The sequence below is a fragment of the Stomoxys calcitrans genome, chromosome 3, assembly GCF_963082655.1.
Source record: "Stomoxys calcitrans chromosome 3, idStoCalc2.1, whole genome shotgun sequence".
In the NCBI taxonomy this organism is placed as follows: domain Eukaryota; kingdom Metazoa; phylum Arthropoda; class Insecta; order Diptera; family Muscidae; genus Stomoxys; species Stomoxys calcitrans.
This window is the reverse complement of record NC_081554.1, coordinates 56,180,003-56,194,656: the sequence shown is the minus strand read 5'-3', so window position 1 is coordinate 56,194,656 and position 14,654 is coordinate 56,180,003. Positions and strand designations below refer to the sequence as shown.

General features: G+C 40.2%; 1 protein-coding gene across 1 annotated transcript in view; it reads right to left on the bottom strand.

The window, feature by feature from the left end:
- LOC106092768 (fibronectin type-III domain-containing protein 3A) overlaps positions 1-14,654 on the bottom strand; it is a 587,249-nt gene that overhangs the window by 45,109 nt on the left and 527,486 nt on the right. Inside the window, exon 4 of the mRNA XM_059366134.1 lies at positions 6,990-7,159. Coding sequence (XP_059222117.1) covers positions 6,990-7,159 — 170 coding nt within the window. The remainder of the gene's footprint in view (positions 1-6,989; positions 7,160-14,654) is intronic.

The following is a 14,654-nucleotide window of genomic DNA, read 5'->3' as shown; positions in this document are numbered from 1 at the left end:
TCCAGAATAATCTGCAGTGCCCTAGTGGGCGTGGTCCTCATCGCTCCTCCCTATGCCAAGACAACATTTTCTTTGAACCTGTTGTATGGTCTTTATGTTGCACTTTTTCTCCATAGCAGTCCATCAAACTATTGAGGGGTAAGTAAGTATTGATTTAATCACGCTTCTGTAGAGCCAGTGGACTTTCCTCGGATTCAGGCCCCATTTCGAGCATACGGTCTACATAGTGCCCAACATCTCTGAGCCTTCTCTGTACGCTCCTGAATGCGACACTTCCAATTCAGTTTCCTGTCCACACCTTAGCATTTGACTTTGTCAGATATCGAAATCGTCTTATTGAGAAAACGTGGTAAAATTGGCCCACCTTCGTCTTCCTCGTGAATAGGCATATTTCAGTCTTCTCTGGGTTAGCATTGAGACCTCTGGGTCTAGCACAGTCGTATGCCAAATGCAAGACCCTTTCGGCCTTTCTGCATAGCTGGTTCGGATCCTTAGCCCTTCAAAGTGTTTTAACGTCGTCTGCGTAGCAGACGGGTTCATATCCCTCCTCAGTCAGCATCCCTAATACGTCATTTATAGTGGCCACCCATAGAAGTGGCGATAGAATGCCCCCCTGTGGCGTCCTTGTGTCACTTTCTCCTTTATAATTATGCCATGGGACACACAATTTATCGTCCTGTTCCTTAGCATGTGGTTTATCCAGTCTCTAAGGACCGGGTCCACCCGGTACTGGTCTTAGTATTGGATCAGTGTGTCGCTCCGCACATTGTTAAAAGCCCCCTAGATGTCTATGCATACCGCCAGGGTGTACGTTTCGGCATCGAAGGATTCTCTATTTTATACACAACCTCGTACAGGGCAGTCTCCACCGGACATAGGTCAATTCAAAATTTGACCTCTAGTGCGAATGATTTTTATAACCTAGAAAATATATCATACGCACCATGCGTCTGGCAAAAGACTTAGGCCACACATTTCAGTTTAAGGGTAAATCAATATAACTCATACGCCTATATGGTCAAATGAAACTTAAAGCTTAACAAAGCCAATTAAATAAATAAACTGTGTAGCAAAAAGGCAATCACATACCAAATGATGCAACCTTCCGATTCAATTAAAATAACTCATACGCTTATATGGTCACATAAATCTACAAACTTCCCTACCCATTGGGTTAAGATGAAATAAAAGCCAATTTGTGACAGCCTATTTTGTACCTACCGGCTACATGACAACTTGACTTAAAGAGATTTTGTGGAAATAAAACAGAAAAGGTAGACAACAATTTACCATAGCAAACAAAAAAAAAACTGTTATGACAATATAACATAATTTACCTGGAAACTCTTAAGTGTCAAAGTAAACTTTATTAAACTGTCATCAGATGTGTCTGACAAGTTGGAATTATTGTTGAGCAGTAAATATCTCATCCTTAACAGGCAAACTTCCATATAAATGGGCAAAAAATAAATAAATTCCGATACCGGAAGACATGAATCATACATGATTTTGTGAAGATGGAAAATATATATTTTTTTGTATTTTTAGCTTGCATTCAGTTTAAATTTAAAAACAAACTCTTACGTGGAAAAAGACAAAGTGGGAAGCTTTAAATTGAACTAGGGATGAGTTTATAAAATAAAAAGTTGGAAAATGGGATATATATTTTTTTTAAAGACTGTTTAAAATTGATTTCAAAGACCACATTTAAATGAAATTATCTCAAATGCAATTTTTTTTAAAGAAAAAATTTTTTTTTTTGAGATTTTCTCTAAAGTCAAAATTTTAATGAAATTTTTGAATTTTTCAAAAATTTTTTTAATTTTTCCCTAAAATTAAATTTTAATGAAATTTTCCCCAATGTCAAAATTTTATTGAAATTTTCCCTAAAATCAAAATTTCAATAAAATTTTCCCTAAAATAAAAATTTTAATGAAATTTTCCCTAAAGACAAAATTTTAATGAAATTCTCCCCAAAAACTTTTTTTGTGATTTTTTTCTCTCAGAACAAAATGTGTATAGCATATCAAAAATATTGTGCAGCATAATATTGGGTAGCCCAAAAAGTAATTGCGGTTTTTTTTAAAAGAAAGTAAATGCATTTTTAATAAAACTTAGAATGAACTTTAATCAAATATACTTTTTTACACTTTTTTTCTAAAGCAAGCTGAAAGTAACAGCTGATAACTGACAGAAAAAATTTTTCAACGCCGACTATATGAAAAATCCGCAATTACTTTTTGGGCAACCCAATAGTTTGACTCAAAGAAGCAAATTTCTGATAATAATCAAAAGGTATACGACACGACTGAATAATCAGAACATAATTCAACCGATCTGTGTTAACTTTGAATTAATATAACGCATACGTCCAAATTAATATAACTCATACGTTCATATTAATATTACTCATACGTCCCCATTATATTACAAATAAAATCAATAAATTAATCATACGCTTCATAAAACTACCTTTGGCTTAACACAAAATAATTCGTCGACCTTTACGATCCAATTAGCCTGAAAACTTCTAAATAGAGTTCAGGCGAAAAACATTGTGCTTTTCCATTAGAAAATTTCTGTCTCAAAAGACATTTTGTTTCTTTTTTTGCTAAATATTTCAAAAACCTAGCACGACAACAATTTGCTCAACAAACTTTTATGACAATACAACATAATTTCTCTGAAAACCCCTAAGTTGCTGAATAAACTTTATTATACTGTCATCAAATGTGTCTGGCATGTTCATATAATTGTCTGGCAGTAAACCTCTCATCCCTCCATCAACCAAAAAATCATATAAAATTGTACATGCCTAAATGTGTACACCTGCAGACAAAAAGTCATGCGTGCTGCCGTACGAATAATTTTTATGTTCATAGACACACTTTCCTCTACCTCTGCAATTACAACAATGGCTTTGAGTTGTATGAAAAATAGATAGAGTAAATGTAATTTTCCAAAAAAATACATTGTTTGCTTACTGTTTCAGAGTTGACTTTGTAGACAGTCAAGGGATGTGTCTCACATATCAATATCTTTTCATTGGTAAACAATATTTTGTATTTTGATACCCATTACCACAAGATGGCAATACTAGGGTTCCGTCAGTTCAAGAGTGTGCCGCTGGCAGCAGAGCCTCGCACTCGACCTCAAAAGTCGTCTCAGGTATCCGAACGGAAAATTCTTCCCTACCTTCCAGGTTTCCCATTGTCGCCTCAATTATACCGCGATGGTAAAAGCTGCTCCCATCCCCAATCCATTCTCCCATCGCTTTAAGTTTCATAGCCGCAGAAGCTGCCTCAACTTAATCTGTATGTCAATGGATCGGATATCTAGAATAGTCTCCAGTGCCCTAGGAGGCCACCGTAGTGCAGAGGTTAGCATGTCCGCCTATGACGCTGAATGCTTGGGTTCGAATCCTGGCGAGACCATCAGAAAAAATTTTCAGCGGTGGCTTTCCCCCTCCTTATGCTGGCAACATTTGTGAGGTAATATGCCATGTAAAACTTCTCTCCAAAGAGGTGTCGCACTGCGGCATGCCGTTCGGACTCGGCTATAAAAAGGAGGCTCCTTATCATTGAGCTTAAACTTGAATCGGACTGCACTCATTGATAGGCGAGAAGTTAGTCCCTGTTCCTTAGTGGAATGTTCATGGGTAAAACTTTCAATTTTGTTCTAGTGGGCGTGGTCCTCATCGCTCCGCCTGTGCCAAGACACCATGTTCTCTGAACCTGTTGTACGGTCCTAATGTTGCACTTTTTTTCCATAGCAGTCCACCAAATTACTGAGGCGTGAGTAAGTATTGGTCTTATCACGCTCCTGCAGAGCCAGTGGACTATCCTAGGATTTAGGCCCCATTTAGAGATAACGACCCGTCTACATAGTGCCCAACATCTGTGAGACTTCTCGGTGCACTTCTGAATGTGACTCTACTAATTCAGTTTCCTGTCCAAGATCACACCTAATTATTTTACCTTATCAGATATCGAAATCGTCTTATTGAGGAAACGTGGTGCGTTAAATTGGCCCACCTTTGTCTTCCTCGTGAATAGGCATATTTCAGTCTTCTTTGGGTTAGCATTGAGACCACAGGGTCTAGCTCAGTCGTATGCCATATGGAAGACCCTTTCGGCCCTTCTGTATAGCTCGTTCGGATCCTTACCCCTTAGAAGTATTATAACATCGTTGTAGCGTACGGTAGCAGACGGGTTCAAATCCCTCCTCAGTCAGCATTCGTAATAGGTCATTTATGGTGGTCACCCATAGGAGTGGCCCCCCCGGGCCGTGCCCTGTGCCACTTTTTCCTTTTTATTTATGCCATGGGACACACAATTTATCCACCTGTTCCTTAGCATATGGTTTTTCCAGTCTCTAAAGACCTGTTCCTTAGCATATGGTTTATCCAGTCTCTAAGTACAGGGTCCACCCGGTACTGGTCCAAGGATTGGATCAATGTGTCGGTCCGCACATTGTTAAAAGACCCCTCGATGTCAATGCATACCGCCAGGGTGTAAGTTTTGGCATCGAAGGATTCTTCGATTTTATGCACAACCTCGTGCAGGGCAGTCTCCACCGACCTTCCCTTGACATAGGCATGCTGACATACGTATTTGAGTAGTTCGCTAGATGTCCTACTCTTTATCATCGTGTCCACAATACGTTCCATGGTTTTGAGTAGAAATGGCGTAAGACTTATGGGTCTGTAGGCCTTTGGTGTCGTATAAATTGCCTTGCGGGCTTGGGTATAAATACCATCCTTGTCTCCTGCCAGGGTTTCGGAGTATACGCAAGTCCTAGGCACGCTATGAAAATTTTGGCAGGACGAGGCGCCAGATAGTCTGCCTCTTTCTGTAGTAACGCCGGAAATATTCTATCAGGTCCGGGTGACATAAATGGTTTGAAGCTCCCCAAGGATTCCTTTACCATGAATTCCGTTATTATAAACCTTCGATCAACGCCATTATTCCGGTGTCTCCGTGAGTACCTTCGTATCCTGTGGAAAATGGGTTTTCATCGAAAGCCTCAACATGTCCTCCGTTGTCTCTGTTCTCACTCCCATGACGTCTACTAAAGTTTCAGTTTGGACATGGGTTTTTGAGAGAAACTTTTTTATCTTGACGGCGTCATGAACGCTATCGACCTGTTCGCAGAAAAGCTTTCAGGAGGCACGTTTTGCCGCTCTGGCAATCTTATCGTATTCCTAGAGCCGTGTGTAATACACATCCCAAGAAACTTCCGCTTTTTTACGACGTGCCCTATTATAAAGGCTGCGGATTTTTTTCCAATATTGCGAATCTCCCCGGTCATCCAGGGTTTTTCTTGGGCTGATTACCTTTCCCGAAGAGGACAACTATCTTCAAAGAACCCCACCGGTGCAGTCGTAATCCTATTGACATTTTAGTCAATCTCTTCTGTGCTTGGACACTGTGAATTAACTTGCCCAAGTCTTCTTTTGAGTACTCTTCCAAATTTTTTCCGGTTGGTTTTCAATTTATTCCGTAAGCTTATCGGATTCGGCGTTGGCCGTGCTATTCTAAACCTGATGTAGCGATGGTCAGAGACAGAGTGTTCCATGGAGTCCCTCCAATCCTGAACCTTAACGATTAGATTTTCCGAACATATCGTCACATCTAATATCGCCTCCCTAATCCTATTAACAAAGGTAGCGGTGTTACCAATATTAAGTGTTATTAGGCCGTTAGTATTCAAGAACTCTGCGAAATTTTTTGTCAAGATTTGGTCCTAGAAAATTTTTCTTGAAAACTTTTAGCTCAAGAACGAAACTTTTGAAAATTGTCTCTTTAAAAAAAATTTTCTTGTAAATTTGCCTTTGAAGTAGATTTGGTAGAAATTTTGTCTTTAAGGTAACTTTCTTTCTTCGTATAGCGTTTTTTGTACTCCAGGACGTATGACTATTGTGAAGTAAATGCAGAACTCATACGCACTATGGCTTTGCTCTTGATTTTTCATTTAAATTACTCATTCGCCTGCATGACAAAAAACAGCTGGATGCATTCTAATTAAAATGATAAAATATTTTGTAGGAGAGAAGAAAAGATTACCTGCTGCCTGGTTTAGGTTCAAATTAACTCGGAGAAGATTTTGTATTTCATCTGTGAAAATTTAACCCAACTGCAGCAAAACACAATATGCTGACAATATAAAGTCAGTTGCCAGTTGCCAGCAAAGCGTTCCGTTGATACACCATGAACTTTATGAAACTGTCATCATATGTGTCTGTCATTTTCACATTTATTTGCCATTTCATGACATTTGCTAGAGTACAACCAACACATATAACTCTGCAGGCAATAATCATTTTGTACTTTAGTGCGTATGATTATTGCTGGAGTAGTTAAACAAACTCATACGCACTCTGTTACTGCCTTAGGCTTACATTTATATTACCCATACGTCTGGGTTGGCAAAAAGACAACTGGACACTCTCTAATTGAGTTGGAGCCATGAAGAAAACTTTATATTTTTATGTTAGATAGAAATTATTGCTTGCCGTGTGTTTGCCAAGCAAACACCTGGAAGGAAGTATGGCAAACTGCTATGGTCACGTCTCTGAATCTAAATCAATTTACCAGCTACGAAAAACAGGCTTAAGGGCAAGAGCATGGCATAGTTGCTTTACAAGCAACTTTTAATCACCCATGTATCTTTCATACACACGTTCGTTCGCATGTCCACAAGTCAGTCAGTCAGACAGTTAGTCAGTGTGTAGACTGTTGTGTAGTTAGTAAGTCAGTATGTGCCATCATTTGGGGATATGAGGAAACTTTGCAGCCCATATAAGACGACCTGGTGGGCGGTAAGCACACAATTTAGTTTATCAAATGCCAAACAGAAGGTCAGAGACCTATGTATGCCTAAAGTAAAGGGATTTTGTTTTTCTTCTCACTCTTTCTTTATGCTTTCTCGTTTCTCATTTCTCATTTGCCATTTTTCTTGGTATTGCTTGGTGTTTATTTTGTACTTACGAATGACGGATGTATGTGTCCTTGGCCGGCATGTAGCTGCTGGTATTGTTGCGGCGACAAGACCACATGTGTCAATGTGCCACTTTCATTGACATACTGGGGCATCTGCACCGGCACTGTCATCGGTGGCGGAGGGCGATTTTGTGAAACCATTTGTACAGTGGTAGGGCCTGAAATTAAATCAAAAGCAAAATATTTATGTAGAAAGTTCTTGCTTTAATCATAAGTGCGGGTGTGTTTGTGTGTGTGTTTAGAAGATCTGCTGGTTAAGATAAAAAAAGTTTTTTTTTGTACAAAGTTCAACTTTAATTTGTAACGGTCAAGGGGGCCAATGGGGCATGTTTGCCTTATCACTCCTTCTTCTTCACTTAAATTTATAAAATATTGCCAAAGGGACCACTGACTTTATGCCGCCGTTTTACGACCATGTGGGTGGATGGGTTTGTGCGCCAGCAGAAAAAACAACAAAAATTAAATGCGAAAAGGCGTTAGTGGGGTAAATTCGTTAGGAGGTTTTGTGTCATCAAGCGTGTCGTTGGCTTTCTGATCCTTTGTTTGGGTTTCATTTTAACGATGGCAATGAGGGTGACAACTACAACAACCGTGATGAAGACGGCGATAATGATATCCATTCTTGGAAAATACAAAGGCGCAAGAATATGATTATGGTCATGTGTGACATAAACAACGACTTTATATGGTTATACAATACCCTTATATTGTATTGTATGAGGCGGAAGAGAACTGCTTTCTCATTAAAATAAATTTATGCTTATTTTTTGTTTTTTTAATAATAATTGGAATATACTTGAAGTAAATTTAGATATCATATGAAATATGTTATTTATTTTAATTATTTTTCAAAAATTTCCACAAACACTTGGCAACATGGTAAGAAGTTGTGTGACTTGAAGATTAAGGGTAGGTGGAGGAGGGATATATAAAAAAAGGTAACACAAGGAAAACTTCCATCAATATTTAGCAAAGTGGGTGTCGTGTGGCCTGAGATATACCAAGTTACGGCTCCGTGTGACTATAGTTTGACAGAGTCCAGGACAATCTTGGTTCCTCCCTCATCTCTCTCGTAGAGAGTTTGAGATTGATTGGTGAAGTTTGAGATTAAGATTAAAGTACTCAGCGGTGGTATGGCCAGTACTGATGTAAGATTGTTATGTCTGGTGGCCGGTGACTGAGCACGTGAATCATGTGAGGCAGATTGAAAGGATTAAGCGTGTGGCATCATATATGCTGCCTTCAGTACTGGCACTAGAGTAGGCCACTGCAGTGCAGAGGAAAGCATGCCCGCACCCTGCCATGGGTGCAAATCATGGCAAGAACATCAGAAAAACTTTCAGCGGTGATTATCCCCCCCTTAATGCTGGCGACGGTATTATGCCATGCATAGAACCCATGTAAAAACTTCTCTTCAAGAGGTGTCGCACTGGGGCACGAAGTTGGGGCGAAGGCTATAAGAAGGAGGTATCTTATCATTGAGCTTAAACGTGAACCGGGCAGCAAACATTGATATGCCAGAAGTTCCCCCTGTTACTTAATGAAATGTTCATGGGAAAATTTGCATTTTGCCATGAGTACCACCGCTACAAGGTCATTGGAGGTTTTGCTGGAAGTCAAGCGCATCGAACTGTACATTAGGACATTATTTTGATTACTGCATCTAGGCCTACTTCGAGATCTGCAAACGGGATAAGTGCGTGTACTAAGTATTGGCATGCCGAGCCTTCGAAAGGACTTCCAGACGGCCAAGGAATACCAGACCGAATATTGAATGTACAGAGCCTACTAAAATGGAGAAATGTAGCAGCTGTGTTATCCACTATCTTGAACTCCTTAATTTTCGAAGGTGTAATGAGTAGGATGACATGCATAGAACCCATGTAAAAACTTCTCTCCAAGAGGTGTTGCACTGGGGCACTCAGTTCGGACTAGGCTATAACAAGAAGGTCCCTTATCATTGAGCTTAAACGTGAACCGGGCAGCAAACATTGATATGCCAGAAGTTTCCCCCTGTTACTTAATGGAATGTTCATGGGAAAATTTGCATTTTGCCATGAGTACCACCGCTAGAAAGTCAATAAAGGTTTTGCTGGAAGTCTAGCGCATCGATCTGTAGATTCGGACATTATTTTGATTACTGCATCTAGGCCTACTTCGAGATCTGCAAACGGGACAAATTCGTGTACTAAGTATTAGCATGCCGAGCCATCGAAAGGACTTCCATATGGCCAAGGAATACCAGACCGAATATTGAATGTACAGAGCCTACTAAAATGGAGAAACGTAGCAGCTGTGTAATCCACTATCTTGAACTCGACATTGACCTTAATTTTCGAAGGTGTAATGAGTAGGATGACATGCGCAGTACCCATGTAAAAACTTCTTTCCAAGAGGTGTCACACTACGGCACGCAGTTCGGACTAGGCTATAAAAAGGAGGTCCCTTATCATTGAGCTTAAACTTGAATTGGGCATCACTCATTGATGTGTGAGAAGTTTGCCCCTGTTACTTAATGGAATGTTCATGGGAAAATTTACATTTTGCCATGAGTACCACCGCTACAAGGTCTTTGAAGGTTTTGCTGGAAGTCTAGCGCATCGATCTGTTCATTCGGTAGTTGACGGAGAGGACATTATTTTGATTACTGCATCTAGGCCTACTTCGAGATCTGCAAACGGGACAAGTACTAAGTATTGGCATGCAGGGCCTTCGAAAGGACTTCCATATGGCCAAGGAATACCTAACCGAATATTGAGTGCTACTAAAATGGAGATACGTAGCAGCTGTGTTATCCACTATCTTGAACTCAAGATCGACCTTAATTTTTGAGGGCGTAATGAGTGTTGCATTTTGCTGGTTGGAAGTCTATGCAATAACAGCGCAGCGTAGTATTTGTGAGGAGAACTGCCCTCTGACTTACACGGGCAAGAGTTCCCAGCCTGGGAAATGAAGACTTAGTAGCACGAACAAAACCAAGCTGATAATCGCTTAACAAGTGCAAGAGCGAGTTGAAATCGACCAAGTGGCCGTAGACTGCCTAAGTCTTCACTCTCTATTTTCGAAGGAAGGCTTAATGAGCGCAGCATTTGTAGGTGGAAGTCAATGCAATAACAAGCACAGCGGAGCAGTTATTAGAACTGTCCTTCTGATTTACTAGGACAAGAGTTCGCAGCCTGCTTGGTGGAATGGAAACTTAGGCAGACTACTAAGATACTGACAAGGACACTGGAGATCATTCTAGATATCCGACCCATTGACATACAGATTAAGTGTGAGGCAGCCACTGCGGCTATGAGACCTAAGGCGATGGGAGAATGGATTGAGGATGGGAGCAGTTCATACCATCGCGGTATTTCCGAGGCAACGATAGGAATCCTGGAAGGAAGGGAAGAGGTTTCCGATCGAATAGCTGAGACGAAATTTGAGATCCAGTGCGAGGTACTGTTGTTAGTGGCATATTCTTGAACTGACAGAACCCTAGTATTACCATCTGCCAGCTCATGTTACACGGATGGATCAAAGCTTGAGGACACAGTGGCGTGGGGGTCTACATTGAAAACCCAGGGAAAACCCGGTCCTGCAGGGGGAGATCCGGGCGATCACGCAATGTGTGAGGTGGTGGGGTGCTAACACGAGGACGTCGAGAGTGAACATCTTACGGACAGTAAAACGGCCATAAGGGCAATAACAACCAGAACGATAAGGTCACGAACAGTCTTATGAGAACCTACCCTATGACTTATCAAGGCAAAAGTTCGCAGTCTGCTTGGTGGAGTAGAAACCTAGGCAGACAACTAAGATTTCCACTAGGGCACTGGAGATCATTCTAGATATCCGACCCATTGACATACAGATTAAGTTTGAGGCAGCCACTGCGGCTGCGAGACTTAAGGCGATGGGAGAATGGATTGAGGATAAGAGCACCATACCATAGCGGTATAATTGAGGCAACGAGAGGAAACCTGGAAGAAAGGGAAGAGATTTCCGATCGGATATATGAGATGACATTTGAGGTCGAGTGCGAGGCACTGTTGTTAGCGGCATAGTCTTGGACTGACGGAACCCTAGTATTACCATCTGCCAGATCATGTTACATGGATGGATCAAAGCTTGAGGACAGAGTGGGCCTGGCGGTCTACATTGAGAACCCAAGGACTGAGATCTGTTTTGGACTGCCTGACCATAATACGGTCCTGCAGGCGGAGAACCGGGCGATTACGAAATGCGTGAGGTGGAGTGGTGCTAACACGAGGAGGACGTCGAGTGTGAACATCTTTGTGGACAGTAAAACGGCCATAAGGGCAATAACAACCAGAACGATAAGGTCACGAACAGTCTTACAGTGTAAGAAGGAAATTAACGCCTTGTCCGAAGATGACATAATCCGCATTGTTTGGGTGGCGGGTCATAACGGAGTACCAGGGAATGAAAGGACAGAGAATTTGGCAGTGAAGGCCAGAAGACTGCCGTCAATAGACTTGGTTAACCCGAAGCATTTCTGGTCGACGAAGTCAGAGTTAAAGGCGTGGGTGACGAATGTGCATGTAAAACTGTGGAAGGGCAAAACAGTCGGTAGGACGAAAGGAAGTAAGAATGAGGTCATTATAGCTTTTAGTAGCATGGCGGGACACATAGGGCTACGAGCTCACTTATGCAAAATCAGTGCGACAAGTGATAGCATGTATAGGGCATATGTAGGGGAAGATGATGAGACGTCGGAACATTTTCTATGTCATGACGGAACATAAACGAAGTCTAACTCTAAGATGCTTGAGCAACTGGCTGCTACGCACTAGAGAACAGCAGCAAGCTACTTTAAAAATAAATGCACATGGTAGACATGCAGCGAATGGCAAGCTCATACTTTACACTAGCAATCGATCTGAACACAGTATATCCATTGAAGTCAATAAGGTATGACAGAGTGTAGCCATGTCTCTAATAAGAATATTATATATTGAAGAATTTATTTCCCAAGATCATGAGGGGTGCATTTTTTCCCTAACCCACATTTGGAACATTGATTTGTTATAGTCGCATCTGCACCATTGTCCAAAAAAACTACTCAAATCGTAACAAATGTGTTAATACTTTGTGATGTTACCACCAAAACTCCAGTTTTTAATCCCCTTTTAACATTATAGTTAGAAGATAACTTCTAATAAACCGTTTTCTATTCTACCCCTAAATATATGATACATATTAAATGAGTTACATATAGCCTAAAAGTAGGCTATATAAAAGACATAATCCCTTACAAAGCCATAAATGTACTACTTAGGACTACTTTATCTGCTAAATAACACCTTGGCTCAACTACTACTGCTACTACTTATAATGCTAACTTCACTTCACTTAATTTTGCTACCCTTTTTCCCCCATTGACTTTCTAGGTACATACACTTTGGAATTTACATGTATGCCTTAAGGTATGCTTTAATTTTACATATTGTAGTAAACCATTTAATCTAAAAGCTCTGCCCCTGCAGTTATTGTAATGCATAAAGGCCCAATGAAAACGCTATGGAAGCAACAGCCACAGCAGCAGCAGCACATAGAGAAAAAAAGATTAAGTTTAAATAGATTTTTGTATTGCACGTCGTCGTGACGTGCGCTATAAAGCCACAACCTGGAATATTGCCATGGAAATTGGCAACCATTAAGTTTTACCTAGCATTTACATTTACAGTTACTTTGGGCAAGGGAAAAATACTCTCTTTTTCTCTTCCTGCTCCAACTGTAAGTGTTTTTTGGGTCACTTTTAGTTTCACAGTTGCATATCAAGATTTGGTTTTTTTTTTGGCAGTCCTTTATGACTGGGCCCTTTCTCTTAAGCATTTTCCAAAGATGCTTATCTTTAAAATACAGACTTGTAGAAAAACTTTTTTTTTTTTGCTTAAACTAAGAAATTTCCCCATTATTTTGGGAGGGGGAGAAACCAGTTTGTTTTGCTTTACCCCATTTGCTTTATTTGCTTAAGAACTTTTTACACAAAGTTATATGATGGTGTGAGCATGGGGAGGTTAGGAAAAGACTGAACCTTAAGAAAAGCACACTAAAACAAACGAAAATTATCATTTCACTCGAAGAAGCAAAACTAAGAAAGCCATAAATGTTTATCTCGAAGTACAAACGCAATCTTTTGAGATTTGCTTGAGTTTTTCTTTACGCTTACTTTCTTAAATGAAAATTTGACTTTTTCTCAAGCTGGGGGGTAGGGAAACTTAACAGTGTATCCTAAATGGGAAGAAAGCATTAAAAATTCCAAAGGATAGTTAAACTTTTAACATAATGGGAATATTAAGATAATAGAAAAAAAAGAAACAAAAATAAAAACAAATGCAAAAAGAAAATTGTTTTAAAATGCCAATACGCGTTATCACCATTGCAAAAAGTTAGCTGCATTAGGGGTAAATTGTAAATAGTTTCTCACTTATCTAATAGTAAGACGTGGTTGATTGGAATGTTATATGAATTTTATATGCATTGAATTTTTTCCGTATACAGATTCAGTTGAATTTATATTTTTATTAGCCCATTATTTCTATTGTGCCGTTGAGTGCAGCGGACTTTTTGTTATTTCGCTTCGCAAGAATATTCTGAAACTCATAATAGATAGTTAAATACGGAAAAAACTTTAATCACTCAATAATATTGGGTTGCCCAAAAAGTAATTGCGGATTTTTCATATAGTCGGCGTTGCCAATTTTTTCACAGCTTGTGACTCTGTAATTGCATTCTTTCTTCTGTCAGTTATCAGCTGTTACTTTTAGCTTGCTTTAGGAAAAAAGTGTAAAAAAAGTATATTTGATTAAAGTTCATTCTAAGTTTTATTAAAAAAGCATTTACTTTCTTTTAAAAAATCCGCAATTACTTTTTGGGCAACCCAATATTATCCACTAGACGGTTGGTTGTCTGCAGCAGATCTAGAGCCCAGATTTAGAATGGACTTCAAAGATCCAGAAGCTCAGGTGGTGATGTCAGGCCGCAGCTGAGCACTATCTAGAAAAAAGAGAATTTTGAAAATCTCATCACAACTGAAGATTTGGCAGTCCACAGAACAATTTTTCAAAATACCCAAAATGACGAACTGGACAACTTTAGGGCCCTGCCAAGAAGCGCCCGGACCAGCTAGGGTCTTGAAATTTAGCACGTGAACATTTCAAAAGAGTTATCTCTATCCATTCTCAAATGGCATATTTATTACTATTTTTGTCGGTTCTGTCCCACGACGCAATGTATGCTCCTCGGATAGATTGTGCAATGGATGAAGGGTTCACTGATTCCGTAGCACGATCTGCGCCAATCAGTGACCCTCTTCAAACCAATCTCAACCTCACATGACCCATCGCTAGAGCCTTGAAGGCTACCTCACATCCAGCATATCATCTTCGATAGGCAGTCTCACTGTCCACGTATACCTTGGCAGTCTAAACGGACCGCAGCTACTGCATTCACATCGTCTTTCAGAATTGCGAAAATCTCTAGCTAAAAGACGCTGCGAGCCTCCATAAGACTTATGTATCCAAAGATTTCAATGAAAACTGTTCCATATACAGAAGGTGACGGTAAGGACAGGATATCTCCAGCGCAGAGAACCCTTTTCCGGAAAACGACGTTCAACCCGTCAGCAAGGCAGGACTCACTGGT